A 13,455-nucleotide genomic window follows, 5' to 3' on the forward strand; every position below is an offset into this window, starting at 1 on the left:
ACCAAAATGATTAGGGGGCTGGAGCATATGACCTATAAGGAGAGGATGAGGGAGTTGCGTCTGTTTAGTCTGCAGAAGTGAAGAGCGAGAGGGGATTTGATAGCAGCTTTCAACTTCCTGAAGGGAGGTTCCAAAGAAGATGGAGAAAGGCTGTTCTCGGAAGTGACAGATGGCAGAACAAGGAGCAATGGTCCCAAGTTGTGGTGGGAGAGGTCCGGGATGGATATTAGGAAAATTTATTTCACTAGGAGGGTGGTGAAGCACTGGAATAGGTTACATAGGGAAGTAGTGGTGTTTCCATCCCTAGAGGTGTTTAAGTCTCGGCTTGACAAAGCCCTGGCTGGGTTGATTTAGTTGGGATTGGTCCTGCCTAGAGCAGGGGGCTGGACTTGATTACCTTGTGATGTCCAGCTCTATAGTTCTATGATTCTATAGCAGCAAGCAGACCAACCTCCTCCTCATTTCATGCATTTATACCACAGTATGGGCCACATCGGTGAGATAGACAGAGGGAATGCCCAGTTCGAAGAACCCACTGAGGCTTGGGTTTGAGATAGGCACTTCCATGCCTAGACTAAATTAGCTGCGCGCACGCTCACTGGCAGACTCATAATCCCACCACGTGAAATATAAAATCCCATCTAGGATTTTAGATGCCTGCCAAATTAGGTGACAGTTAAGTGGGCATTTTTACGATCATAGTGGCACCTATATGTTAGACTGGAGCATCCCAATCCTTTTGTTGTCTATTTTTTTTTCTATTTTGTTGTGACATCTGATTAAAATATGACCATGTAGATAACTGTTGCAACCACTGTTATATGTTTGCAATGAATCTTATACAAAGGTTATTAAGAGAAAATGACATACTAGTACATATATATCCATGCCTCTAATTTCCACTCCAATGCATCTGATGAATTGGCTTTTACCCACAAAAGCTTATGCCCAAATAAATGTTAGTCTTTAAGGTGCCACAGGACTCCTTGTTGTTTATTAAAAGATTATGAGTGACAGGTTATACTGATTAGGATTATGCTATTTGTATGCACACATGTATCATTTGTGCATTTGCAGTTAAAAGTATTGGCTCTTTACCTATATTTCAAAATGTTTGCTCCTGGAGAAACACCCTCAAAATATTTAGGCAGCACATTTTAAAGGAACTATTCAAATTGAGTGACTCATCAAAAGGACACTTAACTCACAATGAAGCATGGGAGTCATCCATTTGTCCAGACTTTCCTGTCGCTATTCTATCTGAAGTGTGTGTAATGGATGCTGCTGTGACTAAACAAAACTAAAGGGGTTGGCAACAGCATGATTTATGTTAAGATCGGAGTTGTATATTGATCTGGGTGTGTAGCTGGCCCTTTGGGATCAGAAGAATCTTTTATTTGATGAAACTGCTACTTAAAAATCCACTCATCTAAGAATCCTCCAGTCTTATATCACCACCCAAAACACTGGAATGCCTCAGGAAAATGCTTTTATGGCTTCTTCTTAGCCAGTGTGGTAAGTTTACTTTTGTGACTGGTTTGATATATCTCATGGCAGACTATTCAACAGCATTTGAGGTGTTTATCTTCCCTACTTCTTAATAGTGTGACCTGAATTTGGTGTTCTCAGTTTTGAACCACAAAGAGCACAGTTACACTTGGTAATGTTTCCAAAGTTCCTCTATGACTTAATAGCCTTAGTCTGAATTTTTACAAGTGATTTAGGCACTCAGGACTCTAATTCCCACAGACTTTGAATGAGACTTATATTTCTAATGGCCAGACTTTAAAGCCTATGTGCGGGTATAAAACAATGTTTCTGAAAGTAGTCCATGGACTCACTCTGAGATCACTGCTACCGGGTCGCGCTGGTTTGCTTACATATTGGCTCAACAGCCATAGAGCCTTGTGTCTCCCATTGCCTACAAATGGTGAGCTGCAGCCAATGGGAGCCGCAAGGCTCCATGGCTGCAGAGCTAGTAAGTAACCTAACCTGAGTGGCCCATTAGCAGCTGTCTCAGAGCAGGTCTGCGGACAACTTTTAAAAACACTGCTCTAGAGATGCAGACGGATGCCTACTGAGATTTTTTCAGAAGCACCTAGGTGCCTCATTCCCACTGAAATCAATTTTTCCTGATGAGATTAAAAAAAAAATAACATATGAAGGGTGTTGGAGAACAAGTCAATATCCTTTCACATTCTAATGCCTTCAGTGCATTGGAAATCACCTTGCAGTAAGCTGAAGGACAAGGAGCTATGTGGTGCACCATACGGCAAATACAATCTAGCTAGTGTAATTCCAAGATGTTCCATTTTATAAACTCCCCAATCCCAATTAATTTGGGAAATAAAGGCTCTATTGTATTTAACTTTTCTATTATTGTACTATACGGAGGCCTGAAACAGAATGGGATATATCATGCTTGCCAATATACAAACAGATAAGCATTGATTTAACACAGCCCTTATGCATATGCATACCAATTATGGGTGTACCAACCCCACACTGGTGAGGTGAGGCTTAAGGAGTTGCTCTGGAGCAGGAAGCCATGCTCCCTTGTTCTTGCATCGCATGCTCCCAGTGGAAGAAAAACTCAATACAGAGCAACTCAGCTCAGTCTGGATGGACAAAGCAGAAAAGTTGGGTGCTGCAGTCTCCTGTAGAGAAGCTTCCAGGGCTCCAAATGGCTGGGACTGTTCTGCATAGTCAAGCTACGGGCCTTTCAACTGCAGAGGCCAAAGATGACAAGCCCCTGCTGAAAGGGGAAGATGCTCTGGAGAGTGACGCACGGGGGACACCAACACAGGTGTAGCACAGACAGAGGAACACAAACAGGGTAGGAAATGACCTGGGGAACCAGCGTAAGGGCACACCCTTCTAGACCATGTTTTGGAGCCATTATTTTGAAAGGCCCTGGCTTAGAACACAGTGGAATGGGATGAGCCTGAGTTCCCCTACCCTCAGTTACGGACTCTTGTGATCACATGACAAACATGGTAGAGAGGTTAGCATTTTCAATGCAATTCTAACATGTTATGTCACAAGAAGCTCTGTTCTCTGTGGCTATGTCTACACAGCAACATTATTTTGAAATAACACGCGTTATTTCGAAATGACTTAGTCCGCATCTACACAGCCGGCAGTTATTTCAACATGATGTCGAAATACTGTCAAGTTGGAGGACTTCTTCCTCTGACTCCGGTAACCCTCATTTTATGAGGAGTAAGGGAAGTCGGAGTAAGAGTGCTCTATTTCAAAATAAGTGCTGTGTAGACAGCACCAAAACTCGAAATAAACTATTTCAAAATAAGCTACCCAAGTGATGTAGCTCAATTTGTGTAACTTATTTCGAGTTAAGGCCTGATGTATAGACGTACCCTATGGGTCACCCCAGCACATAGAGCCTGCTCAAGGAAGTCAGAACTAGGATTTTTCAAGAGCTCAGCATTCACCTAATTCTGCTCCTATAGAAGCCAGTGGTAAAGTGTCCATTGACGTTTTTATGAGCAAAGCTGTGCCAGTATTGAGCACTTTCAAAAATCCCCTCCTAAGGGCTGCAGTGGAACTGAAATGATGCATGAGCTCTGCACTGGAGTGAATTTCACTGTGTGAACATTCCAAACGCTGCATGAAGCTAATTGCACACACTCGTCCTTAGCTATATGCAACAGGGTCATATTATATAACAAAGAATATATCTTGGATCTAAAGGCCAGATTTTCAAAAATACCCAGCATGCAGCAATTTCCATTCTTTGCAATGACAGCTGCTGAGCGTGTAACAGTTCTGCCCCCCCATGCTTTATGAAAATTGGCTTATGAATATAAATATGCATAACTCAAAGATGCTTTAACCAAAATACCTCATGTAACCTATTCATTTTAATGTTAATCTGCTGGATCAGTATAGCTTATTTTGGTGCATGTATCATTCTTGTATGTAAAGTTAGAAATATAAAGCATAACACTGTTTATGGTTTTAAATATGCTAAAGAAGTTATTACTGGTGGTCAGGAAGCCTTAACAACTGGGTGGATAACTTAATGACTTGTAAACTGCACTGTTTGTCCTGAGTTCAAAGGTGAGTGAACTAATAAAACATCTGACCATACCACTTGGTACTGGGATTCCATTTTTGATCCATATATTTTATATATTTGTTAGGCTAAGGTGCTACAGGACCTCTCGTTGTTTACGATTTTTTGACCCAGGTAGTTTTCCATGTAAGGAGGAATATAGCGCAAAAGATTCCTGCCCTGGGGGGAGGATTATGGAAGCAATGGGAAGCTATCAAGTCTTTGGCTGGCGTGATACACTCCAAAAGACGCCTGGATATCCAGGTTAGAAGAAAAGACCATCTTTCACCTGAAGATTATGCCTAGAACAAGAACAGCTCTTTAGGGCTTCACCTACACTGCAGAGGTTTTGCACAAGAAGCTTTTTGCGGAAGAGTTCTTAGGCAAAAACTTATTGCGCAAAAGCGCATCCAGACCTCAAAGAGCATTGCAAAAGCAATGTGCTTTTGCATAAGAGAATATCCACACTGCATGGACACACTTGCGCAAGAAAGCTCTGATGGCCATTCACAGAATGGTCATCAGAGCATCTGTGCTTTTTCCCATAGGGGTTTCCAGCAGAAAAACCCCTCCGGAGCGTCCACACCTGCCTTTTTGCGCAAGGGCTGTAGCACAAAAAGGAGTTATTCCTCATGGGGAGAGGAATAACTCTACTGGCAAAAGCCCTTTGTTCTGTTGATTTTCTTGCACAAAAATGTGCTTGAGGTGTGGACGTTCTGACGTTTTTTGCACAAAAACCTTGAACTATAGACATAGCCTTGGGTAAGAAATTACTTGCAATAACTTTTTTAGTAAATTAGAACTAGCTATCCATTTTCTTTTCATTTTAAACTTAGTAACATACTTTGACCTGTCTGTTTTCACTTGCAACTACTTAAATCTTACTGTTTGTACTTAAACACTTTAATTGTTATCTATGAAGGCTGGCCAGTGTGCATCTCTCTTTCATTGATAAGAGGGTGACCATTCTCATGAGTTTTCTTTGTGTAAAACTTTTACTCAGGAAAAGAGGAATTTATTTGGCATTTTGATTCCTTTGCAGATTGGTTTCCTGAGTACCATTCCCTAGAACTGAATCCTCCCAGAGCTGAGCTGGTTCAGTGTCTGCATTTCTCTGATGGGTGCAGTTACAACAACTGTGCCTTGTCTGGGGGAAACCAGGGAATCTTGCCCAGCAGAATAGGATGGTGGGGAATCCCAGAGAGCAAGAAAGTAGGTGGCAGTGCCATAATCAGCATTCCAGGGTATAGCCCGAAAGGGTTTTCTGTGACTGCACCCCATCACAGAAAGCTTTAAAAGATCTACCTCTAGTTGTGCATGCTGTGAAAATTGAGCAAAGCTGGCCCTAAAATGTGCCGTTTTGAAAGAGCATTTTTTAAAACTAGGCAGTACATAAAAAATATAAAATAGCAAATCCACCATTTTTACTTTATGAAGATATCAAAAGAGTGCAATTCTAAGATATGGAACATTTTCCTTTGATTCCATTCCAAGATTGTGAAGTAGGATTAAAGTTACCTTTCTACAAAATATTCTGCCTTCCTTTCTGCCAAACATTTTTTCCTGATCACATTGCTTTACTCTGATTTACGTGAGTTTTGGCTTCAGGAATCAATGGCCATTGCTGAATGCAAATAGGCATGCAAGAAAATTATATTGTTTGCACAATTGATCTTTTATCATTTAAAAATGTACCTTTTAAAATTTCTTGTAACGTTAGCCTGAAATACTGCCAGCGCTGAGTGTCATCCAGTGAAGCAGGGTCACTTTGGGAAAACCCATTCTCAGTGATGTAAATTATAGGATTATTGTATGTATCCTAGAACAATAGAGCAGAAGTTTTTTTCACAATAGATGTAAGAAAACCCATAAAATCAGATGCATTATTCTCTGTCTTCTTAAAGCTACAACCCAAAACTATTTTTCAAATTGCACTGACCCTATTAACTTAATTTTCTATGTACTGACCATGACTAACAATGGAAAAGGAAAAATGTGCAAATATCCATGAAGACAGTGAAATGACTTATTTTAATGAAAACACAAAAATATCTTTCCTGCATTAGCATCTGCTTCTTGTCACTGCTCCTTCACCCCTTGGTACTAGCAATCACAGCATAACCCACTGCCAGCAATGGGTTGCATGCCAGGAAAACTTGACTGCTGGCATCCAAAAGATTGTTTTTGAAATTCAACAGATGATAGAACACTCACATGTCATTTAAAGTTGTAACTCATATTCAGTATGAGTTGTCAAGTGGAATAGCAACAAAAAACCTCTAAGTCTTTACCTCTCTTGGTAGTTATGATGCAAAAATTAAACCGAGAATCTCCAATCAACTTGTTTACCCTACTGCATGGTGCCTTTCGCTACAGCATGTGAGTGTCTCTCAATAACCGAGTCCCCTATATTGCACTGCACAAATCCTTTTCCTTGGTGGTCCTTAGATACCTAAAAATCTGGATGATCAAGTAAATCTCATACCCTACCTTGATATAGTTCAGTAGTTTACGTAAACCCCATGGTACTACTGCCAGCCATGAACTGCCAGAAGCACAAGGCCAGGAATGGTCCATTATTTGTTCAGCTTCTCTGTCCCCAGAAACACTTGGCTCACTGTGTGTATTTTCTTGATGCTTTACTTTGCGGGTAGTATAATAATTTAGGGCAAAAAAGTCAGCAGTTCCCTTGATCATCAGCTTTTCTTCCTCAGTAAATTCTGGAAGTCTTGATGACAGGTAGCCTTGCTTTGTACTCATTTCAGAGATCTGGGATTTCATGATGGCTGGATAGTCACCACTAATAAATATGGGTTCAGCAAACCAGTTTAAGCAAAAAGCCATATACCTTTTAGTAGCTTCCTGGTCTGCCAGAAATGTTGGATCTAGAGGTTCTGCCCAATCTGAGTTTAGCGCTATAGACAAGAGCCCGTTTTGCTTTCTTCTAAATAACAAATCATAACTGTGCCAGACTTTAGCATGAGCCTTTATCATGTTATGAGCTGTCTGGTAAGCTCCTGTACCAGGTTCCTTTATTCCTGGAGCCACAATGCCTTTTTCATAGCCATCTTTAGCAACTACATACGGCTCATTCATAGTGACCCACAGTTTCACTCGGTCTCCAAATGTTCTGAAGCAAAACTGTGCATAGTTATCAAAGGCCTCGGTAATTGCATCAGAGCTCCAGCCTCCTTGATCTTCTAAATGTTGAGGTAGGTCAAAGTGATATAATGTCACCATGGGCACAATGCCATTTTCCAACAGGTCATCAATGATCTTGTCATAGTAATCAACACCTGAAAAAAGTTAAAAGAAAAAAAGTTGACTTTTCATATTTTAATATCTTAAAAATGCAAAACCCTCACTTACAAATAATAAAAAATTTCATTATCACAGCATTAGTTTTCTCTCTTACCTATCATCTCATAGACATCTGCTAAATATATTTCCAAACCAGAGAGACTGATTTTCAGAAGTTGTCTGCACCCAACAACTGCCATTTAAGCACCCAAAGAGACCACATTTTCAGAACTAATCAGGGCACAGAAGCTTTCTCTGAGAAAAGTTGGAGCAACTGGAGGCTTTATCAACTAGCTTAAGTTAATGATTGATTTTATATACAGGCAGTCCCCGGGTTACATGGATCCGACTTACATCAGATCCCTACTTACAAACGGGGTGAGGCAACCCCGCACTAGATGCTTCCCCCCAGCAGACCAGGGAGACGCGACGCTAGCGCCCCACCCCCCAGCAGACCAGGGAAACGTGGAGCGGCTTTTCTCAGCAGACACCTCAGCTTGAGAATAAAGGACTGAGGGAAGTGAGGTGTGGGAGAATAAAACTGAGCTCTGGAGAAATGTTTGGCTAGAGTTTCCCCTACAATATGTACCAGTTCCGACTTACATACAAATTCAACTTAAGAATAAACCTACAGTCCCTATCTTGTACGTAACCCAGGGACTGCCTGTAGCTGGGTGGTCACTGTAAACTAAAGCTGCTGCTTGGGCACTTAATGCTTTTGGTTTTTTTAGTTTTGTTTAACTATAAATAAATAAAACTAAATAGCTGTCAAGACTCCTTAGAACTCTAGGTATTGTATCATATGAAAAACATGGTGTTACTTTTTCAGATGTGAGCTAACAGCTTTCTCCCTCACAAAAACCTTCTGACTTTAGACTTTTCCACTTGCACGCCTACTAATATTAACTTTGAATTACTACAGGTTCAACGTCGCTGGACTAGCACCCTTGGAATGTGACTGGTCCTTAACAGAGGAGGTCTACTTGTCCCCTCTGCTGCTGGCTTCTAAGCTCTCCTGGGGGGCTGTCAGCCTCCAGGCTGCAGAACCCCACTCCCAGGCTCCCCTTATGGTCACCAATCTTGCTACCAGTCCCTGCCCCTGGGCTGCCGGCCCAGATCTGCTCCCAGCCCCATTCGGGCCCCTGGATTCCCAGTTGGCCCCTGCTCCCAGCTGCCAGGGCTCTTTGGTCCAGGAACTCTGACAGACCACGGGTGTTGCTGGCCCAGAGATTCAACCTGTATTTATTTTGCAGTTTAAACTCAAAGGATCTAATCAGACCAGAAGGCATCTTATGCCAGGTGTCATATAAACAGGCAATTTTTAAAAGTAAATTCATGTAAGTGACATAGGTTCCTAAGTCCCATTTCAAAGTGATTTAGGCACTTACAGGAAAAAATCTCATTTGAGTCATTAAGACATAAGCTCATAGATCTCTCTTGTAAATGGAACTTAGGTCCTCTTTCAAATTTTTACTTGACGTCTTATTAGATAGGAGCCTAAATAGGGATAAGATGACAGTTTGAAGACTTGAATACCATGAAGGAAAGGAGCTAAGTATATGATTTGGAGACTAAAGGGTTTTTTTTAACATTGGTACGAGAGATGTTTGAATCACTAACAGGCCACCCTTATTAGTAACTGAATGTGTTGGTACTATGCAACTATTTCTTTGTACTGGTTGTAAGATTCAGTGTCTACTAACATTTTAAAAAAATGCAGACACAGATGCCCTAGTCTATATTGTCAGTAGACAGCTAGTTTTAGGTCTTAAAATTATCCTGCTTTCACAGTTGTACCATATGGTTGGTCTTGTCTCAAGGATTCTAGTCACACTCTTCTTGTTTGTAGTCACATCTGATGCTGCAATAAACTGAGAACCTCAGACTTAGTGTTCATCTTCTTCTGAACAAACCAGTATCTATACATCCGCTATCACAGAAAGATTTAATGGGTTTGTTTGCAATAAATTTGGCAGGCATTTTTTCCCTCTAATTGCAACCCATAAGAGTTAGGGGAGATTCATGTGAATGTCTGGGGGCAGAATTCATCAAAAATTTCCTGTAATTCTTAAAAAAATAATTTCAAAGTTCAAACTCATTAAGGCCTCTTTGTGAATCCTTTACTCCCTGGAAATTGATAATAGGTAGCCTGAGTGATTTTTTTTAACAGATTACTCAGTAGAATTTAGGAAATTTAAAATCAATCCATTTTCCAGATTTCAATTAATTATTGAGCGCCTTATAATCTTGTGTGAGACAGAGAAATGCAACTATGTCACTGACAATCATTTGTGTCATAAAATATAGCTGGTGACCTGACAATGCTAAGCCTGGGCTGATGTCACTTTTACATTTATACCTACCTATCATTCAGATGAAAGAGCAAAGCAGGGCAGCACATGGAGTTCTAGCAATTTGTGCATATGTGTTCTAAGGTGAGACCACATCTTTGGTATATTCTAGTAAGGACCAATTTGGCAGTAGGAAAGGAGGAGGAAAATATACTTCATGTCACCAGCTAGCCAGGAAAGAGATGGGTGAAAGCCTGGAGGAGAGTGGGAGTGTATGCCACTGGAGTTGGTGTGAATTCCCATGCGATTCTGAGATGGGGGTATTGTTCATTCTGCTAGGGATGCAGGCTCCATTTCTCTCTTCTTTCCTGCCTCCCTCTCTCTTGGTTCTACCCTAATTTTGAAGACAGGTATAGAAGAGAATTATGTGCTGGGTCCAATAAGCCAAACACACAGTCTGCCAGTCCTGGTTCCCTCCTTATTGCAATCTGCCATTCTGTAACTAACACACTACACTCTTTGTAGGACCCAGGACATAAAAAAAACTGTAAAACAAAAACAGCTATTACATAAAAAATAAACTCACAGTAGGTTGAAACCTGATATTTTATAGGAGTAACACCCCTATAACATTGTCCCCTTAGAAGCAACCCCCCTTTTGGTTGGAAAACAAAATTTAAAGGTTTTCCAAATGTCCCTTGTTTTAGGTATGAAATTGGTAGTGAATCAATTCATGTGAATGTTTTTTACTGGAATAGACATTGCTTTAAGGTTTCTAATTTTTCACACACTCTTTGTAGAAATGTTTATACGGAAGATAGTGGCCTTTCCATGATATGCAGCTACAATTGCTTCAGATCACTGCACTGAGTTCCTGCCTAATGAAAAGCCCTTCCGATGCCCTTTCGCTAAATGTAAAGTTCATAAAATTAATCAGGCAGCTGTTTAAAAAATGGATCAAGTGAACATTTTCAAAAATGTTACTTGTTTGATCAAAATGTTAGCTTTTTTTCTTACCAACTATATGGCTGCTCACTAGGGGTATGTCTACACTACCCCGCTAGTTCGAACTAGCGGGGTAATGTATGCATACCGAACTTGCTAATGAAACCCGGGATTTGAAGTTCCACGAGGAGTACAGATAGTTCGGAATGGCTACGTAGTTCGAACTATCTAGCCCGTGCCGCGTGTAGCCGCGTGGCACGGGGTTCGCACTAGCCGGCTTTTAAAAATGGCAGCGCCGGCTTTATGCTAATGAAGCCCGGGAAATTCAAATCCCGGGCTTCATTAGCAAGTTCGGTATGCATACATTACCCCGCTAGTTCGAACTAGTGGGGTAGTGTAGACATACCCTAGGTCCTGCCCTCAAAAGGTAGGTGTATGGCATAAAACTAGTGCTAGCAGTGCTACCTGTGTATCCTTAGTTCTAGAGGGAAAAAAACTAAGGATACTCAGCAAAATTTCCATTTGCCACAAAAGATATCCAAACTAAAAAGCAAATTCTTCCCCATGACACAGGCTTCGTGCTTAGAAATTCTGGTGATGGAAGTAAGGAATCTTCCTATGAGGCTGCTCTGGAAGGTGGGAGAAACTCCTGCACCATGTTGTGCAGGAGGGAGTGGCTGGTTGGTCTGCCTCAGTGGTTGCATCAACACTCACTCATAGTTCCTGCATCTTACCCTCTCTTTATGACAGAAGTTGTGATTTGCAGAATGCAGGAGGTGTGGAACTGTCTGCACTGGCAACTCAGCAAAATGCTATTGGTTCTGTGTGCATGGATCTGCACAGCCCTGGAGTGGAAAATTTGCTAATATCCAGGGTGAAAGCTGCCCCAAGGACAAAAGATTGGATAGGAATGGGGAGTCCAGATTACAACAAAGAAGGGGTAAGGAAATCTTTAGACACAGCTGTCATCCAATTCTATTTCCTTTTATTTTGTATGGGACATTTTCCTTCTGAGGATGGCTGTTTATTCAAACACTTCCTCCTACTCTGTTCTTCACAGTCTCTCTGATGTAACTTCACTCCCCCTAGTCTTCACACTCACCTCTAATCCTCCTCACCCTGTTTCCCTTTCCTCTGCATTCAATATTGCCTTTCCCCCTTGCTGAGTCTCTCACTAGACATATTTGAAATTAAAAAGCAGAGCTAATGTGGAACGAACATATTTGCCAACCATCAATTTGATCACTCTGTGTGTACACTGCATCTTTTTTTCTCCCACCCTATTTTTGTCTTATACTATGTAGTCTCCTTGGAGCTCTTTGTAGTCTCTTTTTCTCATTTGTGTTTGCACAGCACCTTGCATAATACCTACCCACTCCTTACTGAACCTACAACCACTATGGAACACAAATTATAAAAATGACCTGTGAAAACCCCTCTCCCTGGCCAGCTAAGGAGTATATTGCTTAAGTATGTGAAGAAAACTCTACCCTGGTTCGACAATCTATGCTATTCAGTGTTCAATTCAGAATGTCAGTAGATTATGCTGATACAATATCCTCATGCATCTACCTATACTGGCAAATATGGGATGGATTGATTTTGCTTATTTATATGCCATGAGAGTTTTTCTCTTATTTGCTTAGCAAATTCCACAAGGGTTCATTGTAACTTTACACAATCCCATGAAATAGAATAACTTATAATCACTTTTTAAAAATAAATTAAAGCAGGCAAAAAATACATGGTAGAAAACATCATACTCCTCCCATCCCAAAAGATCACGCTATCCAAGGGGATCTAGAGTATTAATTAGGAAGTTGTTGCAAACCTATAAAAAATCATCCCATAATTACTCTGAAAAAAAGTTGCAATTTCAAAGCTTCACTACAGAATAGCATACTGGATTAATTATGCCAGACTGCAGCAATAACCTTGAATTAAAGCTGCAACCTTCTATTTTTAAGAAACAATTGCCTTTCTGGTTGATGAAACCTGTCGTCCCATCAGGTAACAGACGTGACCAGGAAAGAGAAAAGCGATAATGAGTCAATCCAAGCTGTTTGATACATTTCAAATCTTCCTCCCACAGAGTGTAGCTGCCACAAGCTACATCACCAGTCTGGTTCTTGAAAACTCGATCTCCTCCCTGATGGGTGAATGTGTCCCAAACATTAGGGCCCTTTCCATCTGCATTCCAGCCTCCTGATTAAAAACAAAACTGAATCATTACACTTTTGACATCAAAAGACATATGTTGAATGTAAATATCACATAAAGTAGACACAGAATCTCAGTTCCCTTGTAAGCAAAACCAGGAGGGTTTTCTCCAGTTCTCACTTAAAATGAATATTTTTTTTCTCAAGCTATAGAACATTTGTATTAAGTTCTGCATTTATTCATGGTTTTCTCATTTCTCGCTATTTGAAAAATCTGTTTCAAATAGCACTTACAGACGTTCTGACACCCTGCATATTATTTTTAGCCAAAGATCAGATACTTGTGAATCTTCTGAGATATTAACAAAAAGTATTTGTTAATGCAACTTCCACCCATGAATGTAAAAGATCTGTCCATATCAAAGAAAGCCTTTAGGATATGAGAAATACATCCAACAAATAGGCACTTATGGCTTTCTGGATGTCCTTTGAAAGTCCTGACAGTCTGTTAAGAAGAAAGGAATGCCATTATGAGCCATGGCCTTAGGCATGTATAACATGAATTAATAACAAAGCTCTGTGAAACTTCTGCCTTTTGCTTAGACAAACGATCATGGAAAAACTGCAAAGATTTCCCATAACTTAATTTTTATACTAAATGTTCACAATCTTTGCATCATTTTCT

The 13,455-nt window shown here is 40.6% G+C and overlaps 1 protein-coding gene and 1 long non-coding RNA gene across 23 annotated transcripts in view; one reads left to right on the plus strand and one right to left on the minus strand.

The window, feature by feature from the left end:
* Positions 1 to 13,455, minus strand: part of LOC112543864 (cytosolic beta-glucosidase-like) — a 103,595-nt gene that overhangs the window by 20,460 nt on the left and 69,680 nt on the right. For 16 of the 21 annotated variants that reach the window (XM_075930661.1, XM_075930653.1, XM_075930646.1 and 13 more), the window contains 3 exons: positions 12,589 to 12,816; positions 6,566 to 7,371; positions 5,771 to 5,894 (listed from right to left, as the gene is read on the minus strand). In XM_075930661.1, the coding sequence (XP_075786776.1) occupies positions 5,771 to 5,894; positions 6,566 to 7,371; positions 12,589 to 12,816 (1,158 nt within the window). Of the gene's footprint in view, positions 1 to 5,770; positions 5,895 to 5,943; positions 7,372 to 7,490; positions 10,872 to 12,588; positions 12,817 to 13,455 lie in introns of those variants that run through there. The other 5 variants (XM_075930658.1, XM_025179000.2, XM_014581120.3 and 2 more) reach the window with 5 other exon arrangements.
* Positions 9,729 to 13,455, plus strand: part of LOC112543863 (uncharacterized) — a 32,747-nt gene continuing 29,020 nt past the window's right edge. For both annotated transcript variants that reach the window (XR_003087139.2, XR_003087138.2), the window contains exons 1-2: positions 9,729 to 9,810; positions 11,362 to 11,551. This is a non-coding gene — a long non-coding RNA (uncharacterized LOC112543863). The remainder of the gene's footprint in view (positions 9,811 to 11,361; positions 11,552 to 13,455) is intronic.

Source organism: Pelodiscus sinensis, chromosome 5, assembly GCF_049634645.1.
Source record: "Pelodiscus sinensis isolate JC-2024 chromosome 5, ASM4963464v1, whole genome shotgun sequence".
Taxonomy (NCBI): domain Eukaryota; kingdom Metazoa; phylum Chordata; order Testudines; family Trionychidae; genus Pelodiscus; species Pelodiscus sinensis.